At 49.5% G+C, this 20,408-nt stretch overlaps 1 protein-coding gene across 3 annotated transcripts in view; it reads left to right on the plus strand.

The window, feature by feature from the left end:
* Positions 1 to 375: 375 nt before the first annotated feature.
* Ranbp3 (RAN binding protein 3) overlaps positions 376 to 20,408 on the plus strand; it is a 49,977-nt gene continuing 29,944 nt past the window's right edge. Inside the window, exons 1-2 of one of the 3 annotated variants that reach the window (XM_041669624.1) lie at positions 376 to 488; positions 11,945 to 12,000. In XM_041669624.1, the coding sequence (XP_041525558.1) occupies positions 467 to 488; positions 11,945 to 12,000 (78 nt within the window). In that variant the 5' untranslated portion in view covers positions 376 to 466. The remainder of the gene's footprint in view (positions 489 to 11,944; positions 12,001 to 20,408) is intronic. The other 2 variants (XM_041669623.1, XM_041669625.1) reach the window with 2 other exon arrangements.

The raw sequence follows: 20,408 nt of genomic DNA on the forward strand, positions 1-20,408 counted from the left end.
ATACCGGTCAACCCTGCGTGCATGTGAAAAGCGCCTCACGGCCATAAGGAAGGAGTCACTTAGAAGTCAGCCTCGGCTGTCACCAGAGAAACAAACAGGCAAAGTAGCGGGATCGAAGTCAGCACCTCAAGCAGCGGCGCGGCACCCGTGTGCCTGCGCGAAGTCCCGACCCGCCCCTCCCTTAGCATCCTGCCAACGCCAGGACCTGAGAACCGCGAGCAGGCTCGCTCTGCCTGTGCGCAGGCGTGCCGCGCTAGCCCCGCCCCCTTCTGCGGGCGGGAAGAGGCGGCGGGCGGAGAACCGTTAGTGCGCAGGCGCGCGACCGGAGCGCGAGCCGGTATGAGCTGCCCTCCTCCTCGCCCCGGCGTCGGCTGGTGGAATGCGCAGGCGCAGGAAGTCTTCGCAGAAAGCAGGCCGAACCCGGGGGCCGGGCGCGGGGCCTTGTGGGAGGGCTTAAGGAAGTAAAATGGCGGACCTGGCGAACGAAGGTAGGGGAGGCGCCGTCGGAGGCCTGCTGGCGGCGGGCGGCCGGGGGGCGGGAGGTCGAGGGAGCCCTAGAGCCGAAGGGTGAGCGCCTCAGGCTGCGCGAGTCCGGCCTCGTCCGGCCTGGGGACCCAGCGGGCCCCCCCTCCATGGCGTCCGGTTTTCGGCTCGGTGCCTCGCGGTAGCGCCGGCTTCTGCCTCCGCCCGGCCTCGAGGCTCCTGAGCCCCTCCGCGACCGCCACCTTAGGCCTTTCCGCCTCGTAGGCCTTCCCGGGAGCCCAACGGGCAGGAAAGGCGGCCCCGCGGTCTCGGGTGGGGCGAGACCTCGGGGCCTGCTCGCCAGCCCAGCGCGCCACGCTCCCTTCCCCGCCCCCCTCGCCTGGGGCCCGGGCCTCCGGCCCCGGCCTGGTCTCAGGCCCGGCTCCCGGTCATTCCACTACGTCCTCGGCCACCCCGACCTGTGGCCTGCATTTCGAGCTCTGCTCATACCCGAACCCGGTCCTCCTATTCCTGCCATTGGCTTCCATGCCCTTTGGGGTGCAGCTCATGTCCCCTAATTTGGGCTTGGCTACCTGATCTGCGGGTCCTCATTGCTTCTGTACATCCCTTTTCTTTTTGCCCTGTGAACCCTCCCCGGTGGGGCTCTGACTCCCCATCTGAGCACTTGGGGCCATGTCACACTTCCCCAGTCTCACAGTCGGTCGCCCTGCAGCCTGATGCTCTCTGATGTTCTCCCTTTGGGGCTGCTCCTGGCTTGTAGTTTGGGGACTTCAGAGGTCTATTTTTAGCCCTGTCCGTTCTCACTGCACAACTACCGGCAGGCTAATCGCAACAGGGACCTGGTTCTTCACCGTGTAATATTCCTTCCTGCTGGTGATATGTGGCCTGGGGCTTCTATAGAAAATCCAGGGATGTGGGGTTCTTCAGAGAGCACACTTGAGCCTGGTGGGGGAAAGCGATGGGATGGTGTCCAGACTGTGGAGGTAGTGTTTACACCTGCAATACTGTCTATCCAAGCCTTGAAAGGTGGGTGTACGTAAGTCGCTTGAGGCAGGTCAGAAAGCAGCGCTGTGTGAACCAGGGCACTCGGGTCTATTTTACCTTGGTCTCATTTATAAGAAGCCTTTGTGGGCGTAGGGAGACCAGAGAGCTAGAGGTTGAAGCGACATACTCCGGATGTGCTTTAAAGCCATACTTAGCCGGGCAGTGGTGGCGCGCGCCTTTAATCCCAGCACTCGGGAGGCAGGCGGATCTCTGTGAGTTCGAGGCCAGCCTGGTCTACAAGAGCTAGTTCCAGGACAGGCACCAAAAAAACTACAGAGAAACCCTGTCTCGAAAATCAAAAAAAAGAAAAAAAAAAGCCATACTTCTTTCTAAAATGGTTAGGGTTTTATGTCTGGTGTTTTTTGTTTGTTTTTGAGACAGAGCCTCACAGAACCCATGCTGCCCTCGAACTCACCTTATAGCTGAAGCTAGCCTTGAAGTCCTGGTCCTCCTGCCTCCACCTCCCAGGTGTGCAGTACTGCATGGGGGTGGTGTCACGGAGATCCCCTTTAGGATTGGTCGTGTCCTGCCTGGAACAGAGTTTCCTCCCAGAAAACAGGCGGTCTCTCAATGGGACCTTCCCTCTTAGCCCAGAACCACCACGACTGTTTCCATGGGGTGTCTCCCGCTGCACCTTACCCAGAAGCTAGAGTGACTCTCCTGCACAGGCCTCCCTGCCTGGAGCCTGAAGTTCCTGCTCGAGCAACCCCCCCAACCCTCCCAGCCCACCTTGGTGGTCTGTCTTCATGCTCCTTTACTCTTGAGGAATTTCTTGGCTACCTGTTTTCCTTGGTGGCCACCTTTGCTGTTCCCTCTGCCCTGCTTTATTGTCCCATTGCGGCTGTCAGTCAGCAGGCTAGGTCATGCTCCGCTGGAGCTGAAGCACTGCCAGGGCGGTAGTTCTTCCTTCCCCATCATTCACGATTCTAGAGCAGTGCTTGGTACAGAAGCCATCCGAGAGCTAGCTGTTCTGTGAGCAAGGACCAGGGAAGGAGCTTGTTGGTGAGGGTTCTCATTGAGAGGGGCCTTGGAGCAATTTAGGTTTGCTGTCCCCGGGGGCTGTGTTTTCTTGTGGCTTTCACACAGTAAATTGCCTACTTGGTTGTAAAATTGAAATGGGGAATGTTTGGCACTGAAGTTTGTGCCTTGGAGGGGCTGTACCCACCTGCTGTTTTGTCCAGACAAGAGTCCTGTCAAAGCCAGGTCCAGGAGGTGCATTTTTGTGCCTCAGATCTATTGTTTCTGAATCAGTCACTGTGTTTCTAGAACACTCTGTCTCTTGGGCATATTCCCAGCATGGTGTTTGATGTCTTGTCACCTTTGTAAAGTAAGTGTGTGGTGTTGGTTTTTTTTTTTTTTTGAGACAGTGTCGTATAGTCCAGGCTGGCCTTGAACTTGCTGTGTAGCTGAGGATAACCTTGAACAATTAATGATTCTGCCTCCATTTTCCTAATGCTGGGAAGACAAGATGTGGCTGGCATGACGTTTGTTGGGGATGGAGCCTAGGGCTGTGCATACTGGGCTAGCGCTCAGTCCCTTAGCATTGGCTTTGTTGCCTGTGTGTTTTGAAGCTATGGAGTACCTACCCCATAGTCATGAGTGCCCTAGATTCTTAGTGCCCCCTGTCCGTCCGCCCCCCCCCCTCCATTACATTTCTCTGCCGTGGGCCATCCCATTGCAGGCATTCTGAGGTAGTGGCTGTCTTAACATGACTAGGCGGTCAGAGTCATCTCACATGCCCTCCCCATCCCTCTTCAGTTCATAGATGCTTGATTTCCATCCAGTATGGCGCTTGGGTCGCCCCATACCCCCGGATCTCTGGACCTCTGGATCCCTGCACTATCAAGGGCAGGCCAGGATGCAGAGCCCTGCTCTGTGCAGCTTGGGTGAGGTGCACCATGCTCTCATGTAAGGAAGCAAGCATCCTTAGTTGTAGTCCAGTGCTGCATCCTGCAGGCTCTGTTGCCATGGTGATCTCATAGAAGGACCGGCAGCACTCACAGACCTTCTGTGGAACTTCTGTAGTTCATGGCTTTGAGAAGTTCCCTTGCACTGCTTCTCTCCTGGGAGAGAGACAGAGACTGGAGCAGGGCTTTCCCACTCAACTCTGTGTCCTGTTTTGGGATCCCTCAACGCTGGATAGGAGGGTGGAAAAGACAGTTTGATTGTGGTGCAGGAAGGGAGATAGGAGATGACACAGAAGATTGGTACCCAGCAGGACCAACAGTGGCCTCCAGCTATTCAGTGGCCAGCTGTGTGTGCGCGTGGTGGGAACAAGGAGCCATCTTGGGCTAGATACGGCTGTCCTGTGCACTTGAGGTTTAGCAGCACAATAGTGTGACCAAATGCACTTACTGGATACTAGTAGCACACCCCATCTTCAGTCTCCTGCCCTGGGGTCCTGACTTTCTAAAATACTTCCATACAAAGCCCCACCCTCTGAGTTGGGGTAGCTGCAGAGTCGTCCCCCAGGGGATGGTGGGCAGTCTCTACCTTAGAGCAAACCAGGCTAGTGCTCTTACTTTGCTCTGAACTGAGGCCTCAGTTTCCCCACTAGCAAAATGGGAGTGCAGGTCACAGCCCCCATCTCATGGCATTGTGAGCATTGATGAGACTCTGCCTGTGACAGTAAGTGCTCACTGTCAACTGGTGTTCCCACCCTGAACCCCCATTTCAGACATGGGCAGGTCAAAAGCTCAGAGGAGAAAGGGACAGAGGAAAGGAAGAAAAACACTGGGTGTGACTTGGTGGGACTAGGGTCTGTCCACAATATCTGTCACTTGGGTGGGTGGAAGAAAGGAAGTAGTGAGTCTACGTTGTGGGGATTCTACTCCACTGAGATGACCCTGGCTAAGTGGTTCATGGGAGCCCAGAAAGTATACCTCTGTCCCCTGAATCCTGTCTGCATGACCCTGTAGCCCAGGGCTTCTCAGCCCAGGCACTGTGAACACCTGGGCTAGACTCCTTGGTTATGGAGGGTGCTGCTCCAGGCATTGCAGGTGTCCAGTCCTTAGTTGTGACAGCTGTGTGGCCTCAGATGTCACCTGTGACCCTCAGAGTTGGGCTTGGTGCCTAGCCTCTCTTTAACCTCCTTTCATGGCCTACACTTAGCCTTTAGGTCAAAGGAGAGCGCAGGACTGTGCTGGCGTTGGTGGATGTGTGTCCTGGGATTGTGTGCCTGGCTTTGACTCTGCCTCTCCGGCAGAGGTGGAGTGGTGGCAGAGGGGCTGAGACAGTGTCCTGTGTCAGGAGCCAGTCGAACTGCCTGTGTTCAGTGGGGCTGAGTTGGAGTGAATGGAGGCAGCTAAGCTTGGAGAAGCTGGGCCCAGTGGCCCAGGCCTGTTATCCCAGAACTTGGGAGGCTGAGGCAAGAATATCACAATTTCATACCAGCCTGGGCTACATGCTTAGTCATTTCATGGCTAGCCTGGGCAACTTAGCAAGATCTTGTCTCAAAATTCAAAAAGGAACAAAAGAATGATGTTCAGAGCGGAGACAGGAAGGGAAGGTGCAGACCATTTCCAGCTTGGTGGGCAGCTCTCCGAGGCACTTCCCAGCTGCTGGCTGTCACTGCAGGTTTGTGGCAGTGGCTCAGGCCCCTCCATCTGTTCTAAGGGCATTGGTTTCTGCTTCCTCTGCTCAGGCTTCTACTTGGGCTGCCCTCAGTGCGGTGGGGAGAAGTATCACCCACGTTTCTCCTCTGTGCCCAGGCACCCAGAAAGTTGAAAAATCTCCAGAAATCCACTCAGGCAGAAATTGTCACCTTACCTGGGGCCCAGTGGAGGGGCCACTCACTCCCATTGGGGCTTCTGCACGTGTTTTTAATTAGGAAGTGGCCGGAGATTCTGTAATTTCAGGGAAAGCTTCAGGTTTCTGACTTGTTTTGAAAATGAGGAACCAGTTTGGGCCAGCTTGCACATTTGAGGTTTGCAGGGGCTGGGAGACAGATGCTCCCTCTTCCCTAGAGAGACTGAGGACTCGTGGATATCTCAGTCCCTACCGTGCTGCTCCCTCCTCACCCAGCCCAGCCTGAATGCCCTGGTTAAGTGTTCTTTAACTTCCCAAGGGTCTGTGGTGACTGCAGGGTACCATCTGTCCTTGTTTTGCTACTGCTCAGAAGGCGGCAGCCAACAGGCTTTACTGTGTCCAGGGGCCCAGGACCACTGCAGGGCTGCAGTCACAATGACCTCACCCAGCTCCTGGTAGCTGGGACGACGGGCTTGTGCCAGCAGGCTCAAATACTTCTTTTTTTTTTAATATTTATTTATTATGTATACAATATTCTGTCTGTGTGTATGTCTGCAAGCCAGAAGAGGGCAACAGACCTCATTACAGATGGTTGTGAGCCACCATGTGATTGCTGGGAATTGAACTCAGGACCTTTGGAAGAGCGGGCAATGCTCTTAACCACTGAGCCATCTCTCCAGCCCCTCAAATACTTCTTAAAGAGTTTAAAGAGTGTATACAAGTTTGTGTGCGTATACACACGCACACACTGATGGGGTGTGACTCTGAGCACTTGGTTGACAAGTACAAAGGCCCTGGGTTCACTGCCAGCACTAGAAAACTTGGTCACCTCTTGGCCTTACCCTAGGTGAATTTTAGTCCTTCCTCATGGGGCGAGGGCCTCAGTAGCCAACGCCCCTTCTGTGCAGGTAATTACAGCCTCGGGTCCTGCACTGGCGTGGCACTGGGGCCTGCTGCTGCTGGAAAGCTTGAGAGCCTGGGTATCTGGAGCCGGAGCTTGTGTCCTGGCGGCACCCCAGGGTGTTTTGCCTGGCCTAGCCAGCAGACTCCCATCTCATCTCATTTCCTGCATCTGGATGCTAGGCAAGAAGAGGAGCTGGTGGTAGGGTTGTGGGACAGCCATTCTGAGTGACTGGCCCCTTGGAGTGTGGGACTACATTTGGGTCCTGCTGGCAGCAAATCGAGATACCCGTGTTCCCTGTTATACTAGGGGAAAGATGGGGCTGTTGCTGGGGCTAAGTGTAGGATGATTGGCGACTTCTGTGGCCTCTCCTCCCAATACATCAGTCATGCCCACTCACTCTGTCATCAGAACTAATTCCTTAAGGTCTGGGATCACTTCTGATAGAGAGCCAGCAGGTTAGGGGAGATCTAGTCACCCCAGAGATCTGCCCTGCAGAGGCTATAGCAGAAAAGGAGAAAGGTGTCCATACGCCAGGCTCTGCTGGGTGATGCCATCTGCCCTAGTCAGGTCTGATTAGGACAGGGACCTGACCTGCTTTCTTCCCATGATGTTGACTGTGTGTGGTGGAGCTGGGGGTTGGTAGCTCCCTGGGCCTGGACTTTGGGCAGTGATCCGCCCCATCTCCACCAGCCACACCCACTAAGTGTCATGAGCAGCCCTTTGTGGCAGTGAGTTGGAGTCATACCATGGGGCAGCTCCCTTGTCATCCAGGTGTGAGGTTTCCTGCCCTTCTTTTCAGTGCCATGGCTATTGGCAGCTCTGTCAGTGTTGGGTGCCTCCCCTGTCAGAAGTGCAGCCCTCTCGCCTCCTGGCAGTGCTCAACCAGCACCTCCTCTGTGTTCCAGGGTGACCAACTCTACCTAGTCCTTCTGTGGCCCAAGACTCAAGTGACTTCCATGAGAACATGCCCCTCTTTGCATATAGCTACTCTGTAGTTGCTCGGTTCTGGCACCTACAGGCTCTCAGTACATCTCACGGCCCCTCAGAGTCTGCCACAGGCCTCTGGGATTTCCAGCCAGCAAGCAGTGCTTCAAGCGTATCATTGTAGGATACCGAAGGCTAGCAAGTGCCTTTGCACACATGATCCACGTTTCTAGATGGCCTCAATGTTTTGTCATGTGGTCTTGAGTGTGATTGCAGTGACAGGAATCAAGTGACATTGCCTTGGAGCTTGGAGTGGATCCCTGTGTTCTCGAGCACTGAACAGAGCTCTTAGTTACCCTTCCCTGTTTCAGGTCTCAGACTCACCCAGGATCCAGGTGGTTGAGGTGGCCTTGGACACACCCATACCCCCACTGCCAGCCTCAGACAACTGCCCCAGCGCCACATATTCCAGAGAACTTGCCTTCCAGCTGGGTTACAGGGGCTTTTCCCAACAGCCTTCCCTCACTTCACTTCACCATGTCTGTGATAGGCCACGCAGGCCACATTCCTGTGTTTGTTAGGCTGGGGGACTCCATGTCACTTCCCTTTCTTCCCTTTTGTGACCTCTCTGGGGTTTGGCCAGACTCAGTGTGAGCAGGTTCCTCCCTAGCTGTAGGGACGGTAGGGTGGAGGTGGTGACATATGTGGGGCATCCTCAGGGTCTCCTGACCAGGAGCTGAGCCACTGGGCACAGGCTTCACTCACCCCAGAGGCCAGTCCTCTGTTGCTGTTGGTACTCCAGTGGCCAAGGCCTCCTAGACTCTCAGGAGTTGGCCACACAGTGCAGTGAATTAGCCACGAGAAGGAGTGACAAGTGCTCCTGTGTCAGCCACAAGTCTTGTGCTGCCTCCACTGTGCTGGGCACTGGGTTCTTATGGACGGTGTTCACATAGAGCACAAAGCGAAAATCATTCTAGGAAAAGCAGGTGGCATGAAGAGTGCATGACCCAAGGAGCGCCCTGCCAATACCTCAATGGGGCCCGCTGGGAACTTTCTGAGAAGTCACAGGAAGATGTTTCCAGGAGCCACCCTCTTGGTGCAGGGCTAGGAAACCTGAGACACATGGGCCAGAGGCCTCATTCCCCACCACAGAGCTCAGAGAGGACCAGCACCGACCAGTGAAGACTTGTACTGCGGGGTTTGCCTCTGCTCAGTGCAGAGTTGTTCACACGACAGCTGCCTGCTGGCAGTTGTCACCGTCCTCACTGGATTAAAGCAGCTGGCACAGGGCCCAGAGTGCTGAAGGGATATTTGCCGATGGTGTTTGAGGATAAGAAGGTGGAGACACGTGGTGTTGGCTTGTTGGCAAGGTGCTGAGCCCTTCAGTGACTGTCCAGCTGCGGTGGCTGCCTGGCAAATGAGGTGCCATCAGGAGGCAGAAAGGAAGTATGGGTTCCTTCCTCCTCCCTTCTGCCTGTCTTTGCTGTGCTGTGGTAACCCCGGCCCAAAGCTCCTCCCAGGTGTCTGTCCTCTAGGGTGTTAGGTGATAGATGCTTGTTCTGGATGCCACAACTCTAGAGGAGGATGGAGGGGTGACCCACCTCCAGAGGCCTTGGGGTCACAGCTAACACATTGAGGCTGGCTGCACAGAGCCACTAGCAGTTTGGATGAAGCGCTGGAGGTTTGGGGGATTCCAGAGAGGATATGTCTGCCGTGGATGAGCAACAGAGGCCACAAGAAGACTCAAGACAGCACCATGCAGCCAGCTACCTGTACCAGGCTGCCCTCTCACTCCCTTTTGAAGATGTAACAATGGGTTCCAGCAAGCCAGGCCTTGAGGCCAGGTGGCATGGATAGGATGGCTTCCCGTCACCACTCCCAGATGCAGAATTCACTGGCCAGGCTTCTTGCTAGGGTGACTTGGAACCTTGAAGCCCACCACACTGGGCACAGGTTTGTGTTTGATATATAGCAGATGTGAGTGCTGTGCCCATCAGCTCCTATAGCTGCCTGCCAAGACCTGTCCTGCGTGCTGAGACAACACAGCATCTACCCCTTCCTCATAACAAACCAGAGCAGCTTCCCCAGCCTGTGAACTCCATCCCTCTGGAGACCCAAGCCCTCAGTCATTTAGAGCAGAATTGCATAAAAAGCTGAGAGGAGGGGCTGGTGTCCTTCCTGTAGCCTCCTGGGCAGTGTGTCAACTCATGGAGACTAAGATGCCCATGAAGCCAGCAGCTGTTTTGCTGGGAGTCTGTAACAGCTGTGAAGCTCTGTGGTGTAGAGGATTCTAGGCACACTCCTGTCCCCCAACATTGGGGTTCCTGGTGTTCCTGCAACCTGTCTTCCTGCCTTAGCCTCTGTCCCTGCTGTACTGCCCTGCGGAGGAAAGCCAGGGTGTCTTTCAGTGCTCTGTCTGCATGTGCACCTACAGGCCAGAAGAGGACGTCAGATCCTGTGGTTGTGAACCATCATGTGGGTGCTGGGAATTGAATTCAGGACTTCTGGAAGAGCAGTCAGTGCTCTTAACTGCTGAGCCATCTCTCCAGCCCTTTTTATTTTTTTAAGAGATGTTTTAATTATGTGTGTGGGTTTGTACACGACAGCAGTGTTGGTAGAGGCCAGAAGAGGATGGTGGGTCCTCTGTAAGAGCAGGAGTTGTACCCAGCTGCTGAGCAGCTCTTCAGTACTCAGGACAGCTCTTCCAGTGTGTGGATCCCATCATGCCAGCAAGCATCTTACCCCACTGAGCTATTTCGACAGCCAGCCTTATTTGTTTTTGAGGCAGTCTCATGTATCAAGTATTAGCAAACTCCTGATCCTCCTGCCTCTACCTCCCAAGTGCTAGTTAGAGTGCAGGTGTGTGGTTTCTGCATCTTTGTGCATGCTAGGTGGATGTTGTACTCATGGAGCCACGTGCCCTGCCTAAAGAGTGGGTGGGTTGTAGGTGTCATACATTGATTGATGTGCTGACCACAGACCTATTGGGAGCTTGGAAGGCTGGCTTGGTGTCCCTGGGCTGATATAAGCCAGACTCTGAGGGAGCTCCTGGCCTGTCTACCTGGTGGAGCTCACACCCTAGTTGCTTGGAGGCATGATGGCTTTGGCTATCTGTCACACCTGGGACCTTGGGAAGGAAGGTCTGGGTGGTTTCAAGTCAGAACCAGGCCAGGGTGGATCTGGTGTGCGCTGTTGTCCCTAGCTGAGCACGCCTCAGATCCTTGCAGTTGTTCTTAGGGCTCTCTGTGCCTCGCCCCAGGGGCCTGACACACGTCTGTACCTAGGGAACACATTGCCCGTCAGTACTGAGGGACTGTGCTGGGGCTGCAGTCCTGGGAGTAGGTGGCAGGTGCACCTGCCTATCAGCCTCACACGGGGTCTAGGGACTGGAGTGCCAGTACTCCATGTTGTAGGTGCCCTACTTCAAGGTACCAGGTAGTGACAGGTGGCTAGGCAACCCTAATAGACTGTCTCTTCTCATAGCTCCAGTCATGTCTTCATGAGCCAGTCTTTGGGGCCGAGGTGCTGTTCTCAGCAAGTGTAAGGGACCAAGGTGGACAGTGTGTTGGCTCCTTACACATCTCACTGGTGCGTGTGTGGAGGTGGAGCTGGGGCTGGGCATTGGCCCAGCTGCTCAGCTGGGCACAGAGGTGCTGACAGGGCTCCAGGAACCTGGTACAGACTCTGGTGAGCTACTCCTCTGCCTAGCCTCCTCGTAGCTCACCACACCTCCCCCTGCCGTCATTTGTGTTGGCTATGGTGGAGGAAGTGTGAGCCTGGCTGGAAAGTATGCCATTTTCTGGTGTCATTTGGGCTTCATCTTGGGCTGTGCAGGTAGACCAACACAGATGGTCATGGGAACACTGGGCGGTGGGGACTGAGGTAGTGAAAATGTCATCCTTTAGGCTACCTGCTTAGAATCTATAGTCCTGGTGTTCTTTTCTCTAGGACTGGGTGTGGGTATGGGTCTTGCTGTGTGTCCCTCCTTAAGTTTGCTCCCTGATGGTGGCCTTGTGCTCCTTTCCTCTCCATGTCTTCTCCATGTGCGCCAAGCATGGACACATACATATCTGCCACCCCAAGGACTGTGGCTTTCTCTGGCACTGTGCCCATATAGTGCCCAGGCCTACTTCTACACAACCTCAGGGCTTGTGGTGCTCATGAGAGTTAGCCTCTCCACAAGGACATCACCAGTCGCATATCCTGTCCCATCAGGTGCAGACCCTGCTGCTGTCTGCCTCTGGTAGCACACATGCACTGCTGTAGGGGTCCTTTTTAATAAGCACCTCTGGGCACCAGGTTGGTTGGGTTTCTAGGGTTGCTGTCAAAAGAGCAGGAGCCTAATGACCAGCTGCTTCCCAGTCGAGCAATGGTGCACACCTTTAATCCCAGAACTTGGTGGGCAGAGGCAGGAGCATCTCTGTGACTTTGAGACCATCTTGGTCTACATAGCAAGGCTCTGTCTCAAAAATAAAACAAACAAAATCCAAGTTGGTGCCCGGTTCTTAGGCAGGAATCATATGATGCCCTGGTGCCTTGTGCCCCACCAACTTCTTGAACCCTGTCCTGCATTCTTGTCCCAGTAATATGCATGCAGAAAGGGACAGGACCATGTATGTCACTGAGGGGCTCCACATGCAGGTGCCCCTGACAGCCTCTGAGCAGCTGGGTGTTCTGTGAGCTGCTTTTAAATGTATTTTTGTGCATGTCACATGTGTGCGTGTTGTTGGGTACCTGCGCACACACTGGCATATTTAAATGTGTGTTTAGCTGACTAGAACTAAGAGCCGTGTTGACCGTTCAGATCTAGCATTGGGAAAACACTGATGTTTCTCTTTGCAGAAAAGCCTGCAGTCGCGCCGTCCGTCTTTGTGTTTCAGAAGGACAAAGGACAGAAGGTAAGGGACCACTGTGCTCTCTATACACCTTCCTCAGACTTGCTTTGCCCCCTGAGAAGCCAGAGAAGGCTTGGCTGACAACCAGAGCATGGGCTTGTGACAGGTCTCCAGTGTTTCTCCTATCCCATCCCATCCCATCCCATCCCATCCCCCAGTCCCAATATTGTGTTCTAGAATTGTCTCCCTGTCCTGGGAAAACCAGAGCAGAGGGACTGTTCGAAGGACAGAGCTTGGTGAGTTGAGGAGTAGCAAGTACTGTGCACATTTTGGGGTACATGTGGCATACATTTAACCTACAGTCCCCATTCTACCCCCAGCACCCCAAGAAAGTGTCCTAGTTGACTGTCCCAACCCGGGCATTTCACAGCATCTTACTGTCCCTGCCTCTTCTCCCTGTCTGTGGGGCTGGCTTCTCCTTCTCTGAGGGCGTATCACCCCAGAGGCCATGTGCCGCATGTCTAGTGGGCACCGTGTGTGGGCCTTGCCTACTATGGAGAGGCAACAGCTAAGGATACCACTGTCCACCTGACTGCCCTTCTCAAGGCCATCCCTTTGTAGTCTCCTGGATGTGGCTGTGTTCGGGGTCAGAGGCAGTCAGGAGACAGAGGCTGCTGGTGGCTCCCAGCCTGTGTGACTCCTGTGCATTTGCATCCTGTTGGGAGACTGGGTAACCACTGGGGGCTGCTGCTGGCCAGATAATGATGCTTTGTTGCCACCACTGCTCTGTGGGTCTGTGCTTGGGAGGGCAGCCGCTGCCTGCCCCACCTCCATGCCTGCCAGGGAGACGGTGGTGTTTAACCACTCGGCCGTCTGTTCTGTCTTTTGCTGAAGCATCTGGAGGCCCCAGGAAACTGCTGGTTTGTTTCGGTGACGGAGTGCTTTTCAAAATGCCATGCTTCCTTCTATCCCCAGCCTGGAGACAGCTGTGCCCTGAGGTCAGAGTGGCGTGAGATCCATTTGGGTTGTTTTCTGTCCAGTGTTGGTAGTATCTGGACTTTTTGAAACCCTCCTGCAATTATGTGCCAGACAGCTTTAGTTGGCTATGTTGGAATCCCCCCTCCCCCCAGTTTCCAGCTGTTCCTCTGCTGCTATGTGCATAGACCCACGGTGAGTGTAGGTGCTACTAGGGCAGCTTGGTGACTCTGCAGTTTGTGTGCCTTTGCCCAGTATTCTATATGCAGAAGGTCCTTGCTGTCTTCCTGTGGAGGAGGAGGCCCCCAGTAGGAACTGCTACAAGCCTGGAGCCAGCGGAATTAAGCTCTGAAAAGGATGCTAGGGGTCTGGCAGCTAATTGTGAGCACATCCATCCCGTAATGTCATTGTCCCTGGGAGTCACATAAGATTACTGGTTTGGGCTCAGTTTCTCCAAGAAGTCCACATGACTGGCCTTAGGCTCTGGCTTTGGTACCTCTGAATGTGCCATGTGCTCTTTCCAAAGCCATGGGCTTCTCAGTGCTGCTTCTCAGTGTGACCATCAGGCAGAAGTGATGGCTAGAGCCAGCCTGAGCTACACTTTGAAGGCGTATCCTTATTTTGTATGCAAGTACTTCTGTGCACCACAGTGTGTTTTGTGGAGGCCAGAGGAGGGTGTTGGGTCCCCAGAACTGGAGTTGGAGGTGGTTGTGAACTGCCTGATGTGGCTACTGTTACAGATAACATGCCTTCCCCTTGAGGAGTCCCTCCACACACTTAAGAGTTAGTGGAGGGACTGGCTCTTTACCAGAGCTTCTCCTGCTCTGGCTACTTGCTCGAAGAGCCGCCTACTAACCCACACCTCAGACTCATGCATTCCACTTAGATCCATCATCCTTAGTCTCCCTCAGGGCCTGGCCCAGGTCAGACTTTGAACAATAAACAGGAGACGCAAGTCTGAGCATTTGGGTAGATGGGGGATTCTCACAGCAAAGATAGTGCCAGAAGTATTTCTTAAATACACCATGTTACTTGGGCCATCCTGCCTACCTGTGGAATTAGGCTTTTCTTCAGAAGAAAGAACCAGGGGTTTTGGGGAGGCCAGGATATGGCATTGGCTGTGGCTGTGTTGCCCCTTGAGCTGTCTGTAGAGCTGTGTTCCTGCTCAGTCCTTGCAGCCTGGCACAGGGTCTGCTTAACCTAACAGGCCTGGCTGCTACTCCTCATTTCTGCCTTCCAGGAGCATCCACCTCCCATTACCTGTACATCAGTGGCAGTGGTGTATTGGCTTTGTTGCCCAGGGCAACAGGTGGTCACCTCCTGCTGTTGACTGGAATAGGCAGTCAGCCCGCTCCTGTTTGTTTTATGGGTGTTGTTTGTTGCTGTTACTTGGTTTTGGAACGAGGAGCTTCTGTGCCAGCTGAGCATCTAGTACCAAAGCACAACCCTAATCCAAGCTTTTAGTAACTTGCTTGTTTATTTATTTTTATTTTATTTTTTTACTCTGTGTAGCTTCCTTTATTTTCTATGAACAGTGAATATTTCGGGTGGTTTTGTTTGTTTGCTTACTTGTTTTGTCTTTTTTCGATATTTTTTGAGCTCTACATTTTTCTCTGCTCCGTTCCCTGCCTCCCCCCACTCCCCCTTCAATCATCCCCCAAGGTCCGCATGCTACCAATTTACTCAGGAGGTCTTGTCTTTCTCTACTTTCTACTTCCCATGTAGATTAGATCTATGTAAGTCTTTCTTAGTGTTCTCATTGTTATCTTAAGTTCTCTGGGATTGTGGTTTGTAGGCTGGCTTTCTAAAACCACCTATGAGTGAGTACATGTGATTATTGTCTTTCTGTGTCTGGGTTACCTCACTCAAAATAATGTTTTTTAGCTTGATACATTTTCCTGCAAAATTCAAGCTGTCGTTATTTTTTTCTGCTGTGTAGTACTCCATTGTGTAAATGTACCACATTTTCCTTATCCATTCTTCAGTCGAGGGGAATTTAGGTTGTTTCCAGGTTCTGGCTATGACAAACTAAGCAACTGTGAACATAGTTGAACACATGTCCTTGTGGTATGATTGAGCATCCTTTGGATATATACCCAGAAGTGGTATTACTGGATCTTCAGGAAGGTTGTTTCCTAATTTTCTGAGGAATTGCCACACTGACATCCAAAGGGGTTGTACCAGCTTGCATTCCCACCAGCAATGCAGAAGTGTTCCCTTTTCCCCACAACCTCTCCAGTGTAAGTTGTCATCAGTGTTTTCGATCTTGGCCATTCTTACAGGTGTAAGATGGAATCTCAGAGTTGTTTGGATTTGCATTTCTCTGATGACTAAGGATGTTGAATATTTTCTTACGTGTCTTTCAGCCATTTTAGATTCCTCTGTTGCGAGTTCTCTGTTTAAGTCTGTACTCCTTTTTTTTAAATTGTGTTATGTGATATATTGGTGTCCAATTTCTTAAGTTCTTTGTATATTATAGAGATCAGATCTCTGTCTGATATGGGGTTAGTGAAGATCTTTTCCCATCCTGTAATGATGGAGGAAGGTCATTGGTTAAGTAATAAAGAAACTGCTTGGCCTCATAGGTTAAAACATAGGTGGGAGGAGTAAACAGAACAGAAGGCTGGAGGAAGAGGAAGTGAGCTCAGAGAGACACCATGCTCCCCTCTCCCGGGAAGATGCGATAGCTCTGCTCTCTGAGGCACACAGGATGACAGGGTGGACGTAGGCTAGAATCTCCCTGGTAAGCCACCTCGTGGGCTACAGCAGATTATTAGAAATGGGCCAGTCCAGGTGCGAGAGTTAGCCTAGAAGAGGCTAGATAGAAATGGGCCAAGCAGTGTTTAAATGAATACAGTTTGTGTGTTGTTATTTCGGGCATAAGCTAGCAGGCGGCTGGGGTACTGGGGATGCAGCCCTGCTGCTCCTATTATGACACTGTAAGCTGTCGTTTTGTCTTGTTGACTGTGTCCTTTGCTTTACAGAAGCTTTTCAGTTTCAGGAGGTCCCATTTATTAATTGTTTCTCTCAATGTCTGTGCTGCTGGGGTTCTATTTAGGAAGTGGTTCCCTGTGCCAATGTGTTCAAGTGTACTTCCCTCTTTCTCTACTATAAGGTTCAGTGTGGCTGGCTTTGTGTAGAGGTCTTTGGTCAATTTGGACTTGAGTTTTGTGCATGGTGATAGATATGGGTCTATTTTCATTTGTCTACATGTTGGTATCCATGTAGGTGAATACACTTGTTAAATGTGCTTTCTTTTTTCCATTTGATGTTTTTTGCTTCTTTATCAAAGATCAGGTGTTTGAAGATGTGTGGATTGATATCCGGGTCTTCTGCTTGGTTCCATTGGTCCTCCTGTCTGTTCTTATGCCAATACCAGGCTGTTTTCAGTACTGTAGCTCTGTAGTAGAGTTTGAAGTCAGGGATTGTGATGCCTCCAGAAGTTCTTTTATTGCCCAGCATTGTTTTGGTTATCCTGTTTTTTGGGGGTTTTTTTTGTTTTTTTTTCCTTTTCCAAATGAAGTTGAGTACCATTCTTTCAAGGTCTTTGAAGAATTTTCCTGGGATTTTGATGGGCATTGCATTGAATCTGTAGATTGCTTTTGGTAAGATTGCCATTTTTACTATGTTAATTCTACCTACCCAAGAGCATGGGAGATCTTTCCACTTTCTTGTGTCTTCTTCAATTTCTTTCTTCAAAGATTTAAAGTTCTTGTCATACAAGTCTTCCACTTGTTTGGTTAGAGTTATTTTATGCTATTTGTAGATATTGTGAAGGGTGTTGGATTTTTTGATTTCTTCCCCAGCCCTTTTATCATCTGTGTACAGCAGGGCTACTGATTTTTTTTTGGGTTAATCTTATATCCTGCTACATTGCTGAAAGTGTTTATGAGGTTCTGGTGGAATTTTTGGGATCACTTATGTAAACTATCATATCATCAGCAAACAGTGAGAGTTTGACTTCTTTTCCAATTTGTATCCCCTTGATCTCCCTTTGGTGTCTTATTGCTCTAGCTAGGACCTTAAGAACTATATTGGGGGCTGGAGAGATGGCTCAGCGGTTAAGAGCATTGCCTGCTCTTCCAAAGGTCCTGAGTTCAATTCCTAGCAACCACATGGTGGCTGACAACCATCTGTAATGAGGTCTGGACAGAATATTGTATGCATAATAAATAAATAAATATTTAAAAAAAAAAAAGAACTATATTGAATAGGTATGGAGAGAGTGGACAACCTTGTCTTGTTCCTGATTTCAGTGGAAACGCTGGGAGTTTCTCTCCATTTAGTTTGATGTTGGTTGTTGGCTTGCTGTATATTGCCTTAATTATGTTTAGGTATGTTCCTTTATCCCTGCTCTCTCCATGACCTTTATCATGAAGGGATGTTGTATTTTGTCAAATGCTTTTTCGTCATCTAATGAGATGATCATGTGGTTTTTATTTTTCAGTTTGTTTATATGGTGGATTACGTTGGCAGATTTTCGTATGTTGAACCATCCCTGCATCTGTGGGATGAAGCCGATTTGGTCATGGTAGATGATGTTCTGATGTGTTCTTAGATTCGATTTGCCAGTATTTTATTTAGAATTTTTGCATCAATGTTCATGAGTGAGATTGGTCTGTAATACTCTTTCTTAGTATTGTCTTTCTATGGTTTGGGTAATGGGTAATTGTGGCCTCATAGAAAGAGTTTGGCAGTGTTCCCTCTGTTTCTATTGTGTGGAATAATTTGAGGAGTATTGGTACTAGTTCTTCTTTTAAAATCTTATAGAATTCTGAGCTGAAACCATCTGGTCCTGGGTTTTGGTTTTTTTTTTTTTTTTTTCTGTTGGGAGACTTTTGATGACTGTTTCTATTTCTTCAGCACTTATAGGTCTGTTGCTTATGTGGTCTTGATTTAATTTTGGTAAGTGATATTTATCCAGAAAGTTGTCCATTTCCTTTAAGTTTTCCAATTTTGTTGAGTACAGTTTTTCAAAATATGACCTGATGATCCTCTGTATTTCTCCGTGTCTGTTAATTTGGATATTCTCTCTCTGCCTTTTGGTTAGTTTGGATAAAGGTTTATCTATTTTGTTGATTTTTCTGGAAGAACCCACTCTTTGTCTCATTGATTCTTTGTATTGTTTTCTTTGTTTCTGTTTTGTTGATTTCAGCTCTCAATTTGATTATTTACTGCTGTCTAGTTCTCTTAGGTGAGTTTGCTTCTTTTTGTTCTAAAGTTTTCAAGTGTTCTGTTAATTCACTAGTGTGGGATATTTTTCAGCTTCTTTATGTTGGCATTTAGTGCTACTTGCCTCTTAGCACTGCTTTCACTGTGTCCCATAAATTTGGGTATGTTGTGTGGTCATTTTCATTGAATTTAAGGAAGTCTTTAATTTCCCCCTTTATTTCTTCCTTGACTCATTTATGATTCAGGTGAGCATTGTTTAATTTCCATGTGTTTGTGGGTTTTCTGGAATTGGTATTGCTGTTGACTTCTAGTTTTAAACCATGGTGATCAGATAAAAGGTACATGAGGTTATTCCAATTTTTTTTTTGTATTTGTTGAGGCTTGTTTTGTTACTGAGTATGTGGTCAATTTTTGTGAAGGTTCCATGAGGTGCTGAGAAGAAGGTATGTTCTTGTTGTAATAAGGGGCGGCGGGCTATGTTCCTGGCACCCGGCCGCACAGCTAGCTTTATACCTGAAATAATTACACGGAAACTGTGTTCTTTTAAACACTGCTTGTCCCATTAGTTTTAACCTCTTATTGGCTAGCTCTTACATATTGATCTAACCCATTTCTAATATTCTGTGTAGCACCACGAGCTGGCTTACCAGGAAAGATCTTAACCTACGTCTGTCTAGAGTGGGAGAATCATGGCGACTGCCTGCCTCGGCTTCTTTCTCCCAGCATTCTGTTCAGTCTACTCCACCTACCTAATTTTCTGTCCTATCAGGGCCAAGCAGTTTTCTTTATTAGTTAACCAATGAAAGCAACAGATAAGACATAAGACCCACCTCCATCATATTCTTTTCTGTTTGGATGGAATACTCTATAGATGTCTGTTAAGTCCATTTGAGTCATAACATCTGTTAGTCCTCTTATTTCTCTGTTCATTTTTTGTCTGCTTGACCTGTCCAGTTATGAGAGGGGAGTGTTGAAGTCTCCCACTATTAGTGTGTGGGGTTTAATGTATGATTTAAGCTTTAGAAGTGTTTCTTTGGCATATGAGGGTGCCCTTGTATTTGGGGCATAGATGTTCAGTATTGAAATCTTCTCTTGATGGATTTTTCCTGTGACTAATATGAAATGACCTTCTTTGTCTCTTTTGACAGATTTTAGCTTGAGGTCTATTTTGTTAGATATTAAGATAGCTAAACCTGCTCGTTTCTTAGGTTCATTTGATTGGCATATTTTTTTTCCCAGCCTTTTACTCTGAGACGATGTCTGTCTTTGAGGTTGAGATGTGTTTCTTGTATGCAGAAGAGGGATGGATTCTGTTTTCGTATCCAATCTGTTAGCCTGTGCCTTTTTATGGGTGAGTTGAGTCCATTTACATTTAAGGGATGTTAATGACCAATGGTTGCTATGTCCTGTTAATTTAGTTTTCATCGTTGGTGATGTTAATTTGTGCATTTTTTCTTCTTCAGGATTTGCTGTAATGAGATCACCAATTGTGTGTGTATTTGTTGGTGTAGCCATCTTCCTTGGGTTGGAGTTTTTCTTCTAGTATTTTGTGTAGGGCTGGGTTTGTGGTTAGGTATTGGTGATATCTAGATTTGTCATGGAATATCTTGTTTTGTCCTTCTATGGTGATCAACAGTTTTGCTGGGTATAGTAGGCTGGACTGGCATCCATGGTCTCTCTTAATGTATGCCTAATGCTTGACTTTCTGGCTTTCATTGTCTCCACTGAAAAGTCAGGTGTAATTCTGATAGGTCTATCTTTATTTGTTACTTGGCCTTCTTCCTTTGCAGCTCTTAATATTCTTTCTTTACTCTGTATGTTTAGTGTTTTGATTATTATGTGGTGAGAGGACTTTTTGGGTCCAGTCTGTTTGGTGTTCTGTAAGCTTCTTGTATCTTCATAGGCATATCTTTCTTTAGGTAGGGAAAGTTTTCTTCTGTGATTTTGTTAAATAAATTTTCTGTGCCTTTGAGTTGAACTTCTTTCTTCTCTTTCTATACCTATTATTCTAAGATTTGGCCTTTTCATGGTGTCTCATATTTCATGGCTATTTTGGGTTAAGCTTTTGTTAGATTTAATGTTTTCCTTAACTGATGAGTCTATTTCCTCTATGTTCTCTTCAGCGCTTGAGATTCTCTCTTCCATTTCTTATATTCTGCTGTTCATGTTGCATTTAATGTTCCTGATCTTTTTCTCATGGTTTCTTTTTCTATAATTCTTTCGGCTTGTGTTTTCTTTATTGTTTCTATCTCAGTTTTCAAGTCCTGAATAGTTTCTTTTATATGTTTGAGTTCTTTTTCTTGGTTTTCTTTAAGTGATTTGCT

This window comes from Microtus oregoni, unplaced genomic scaffold (genome assembly GCF_018167655.1).
Source record: "Microtus oregoni isolate MIOR12 unplaced genomic scaffold, Mior012 000019F_ref0000042, whole genome shotgun sequence".
Taxonomy (NCBI): Eukaryota; Metazoa; Chordata; class Mammalia; order Rodentia; family Cricetidae; genus Microtus; species Microtus oregoni.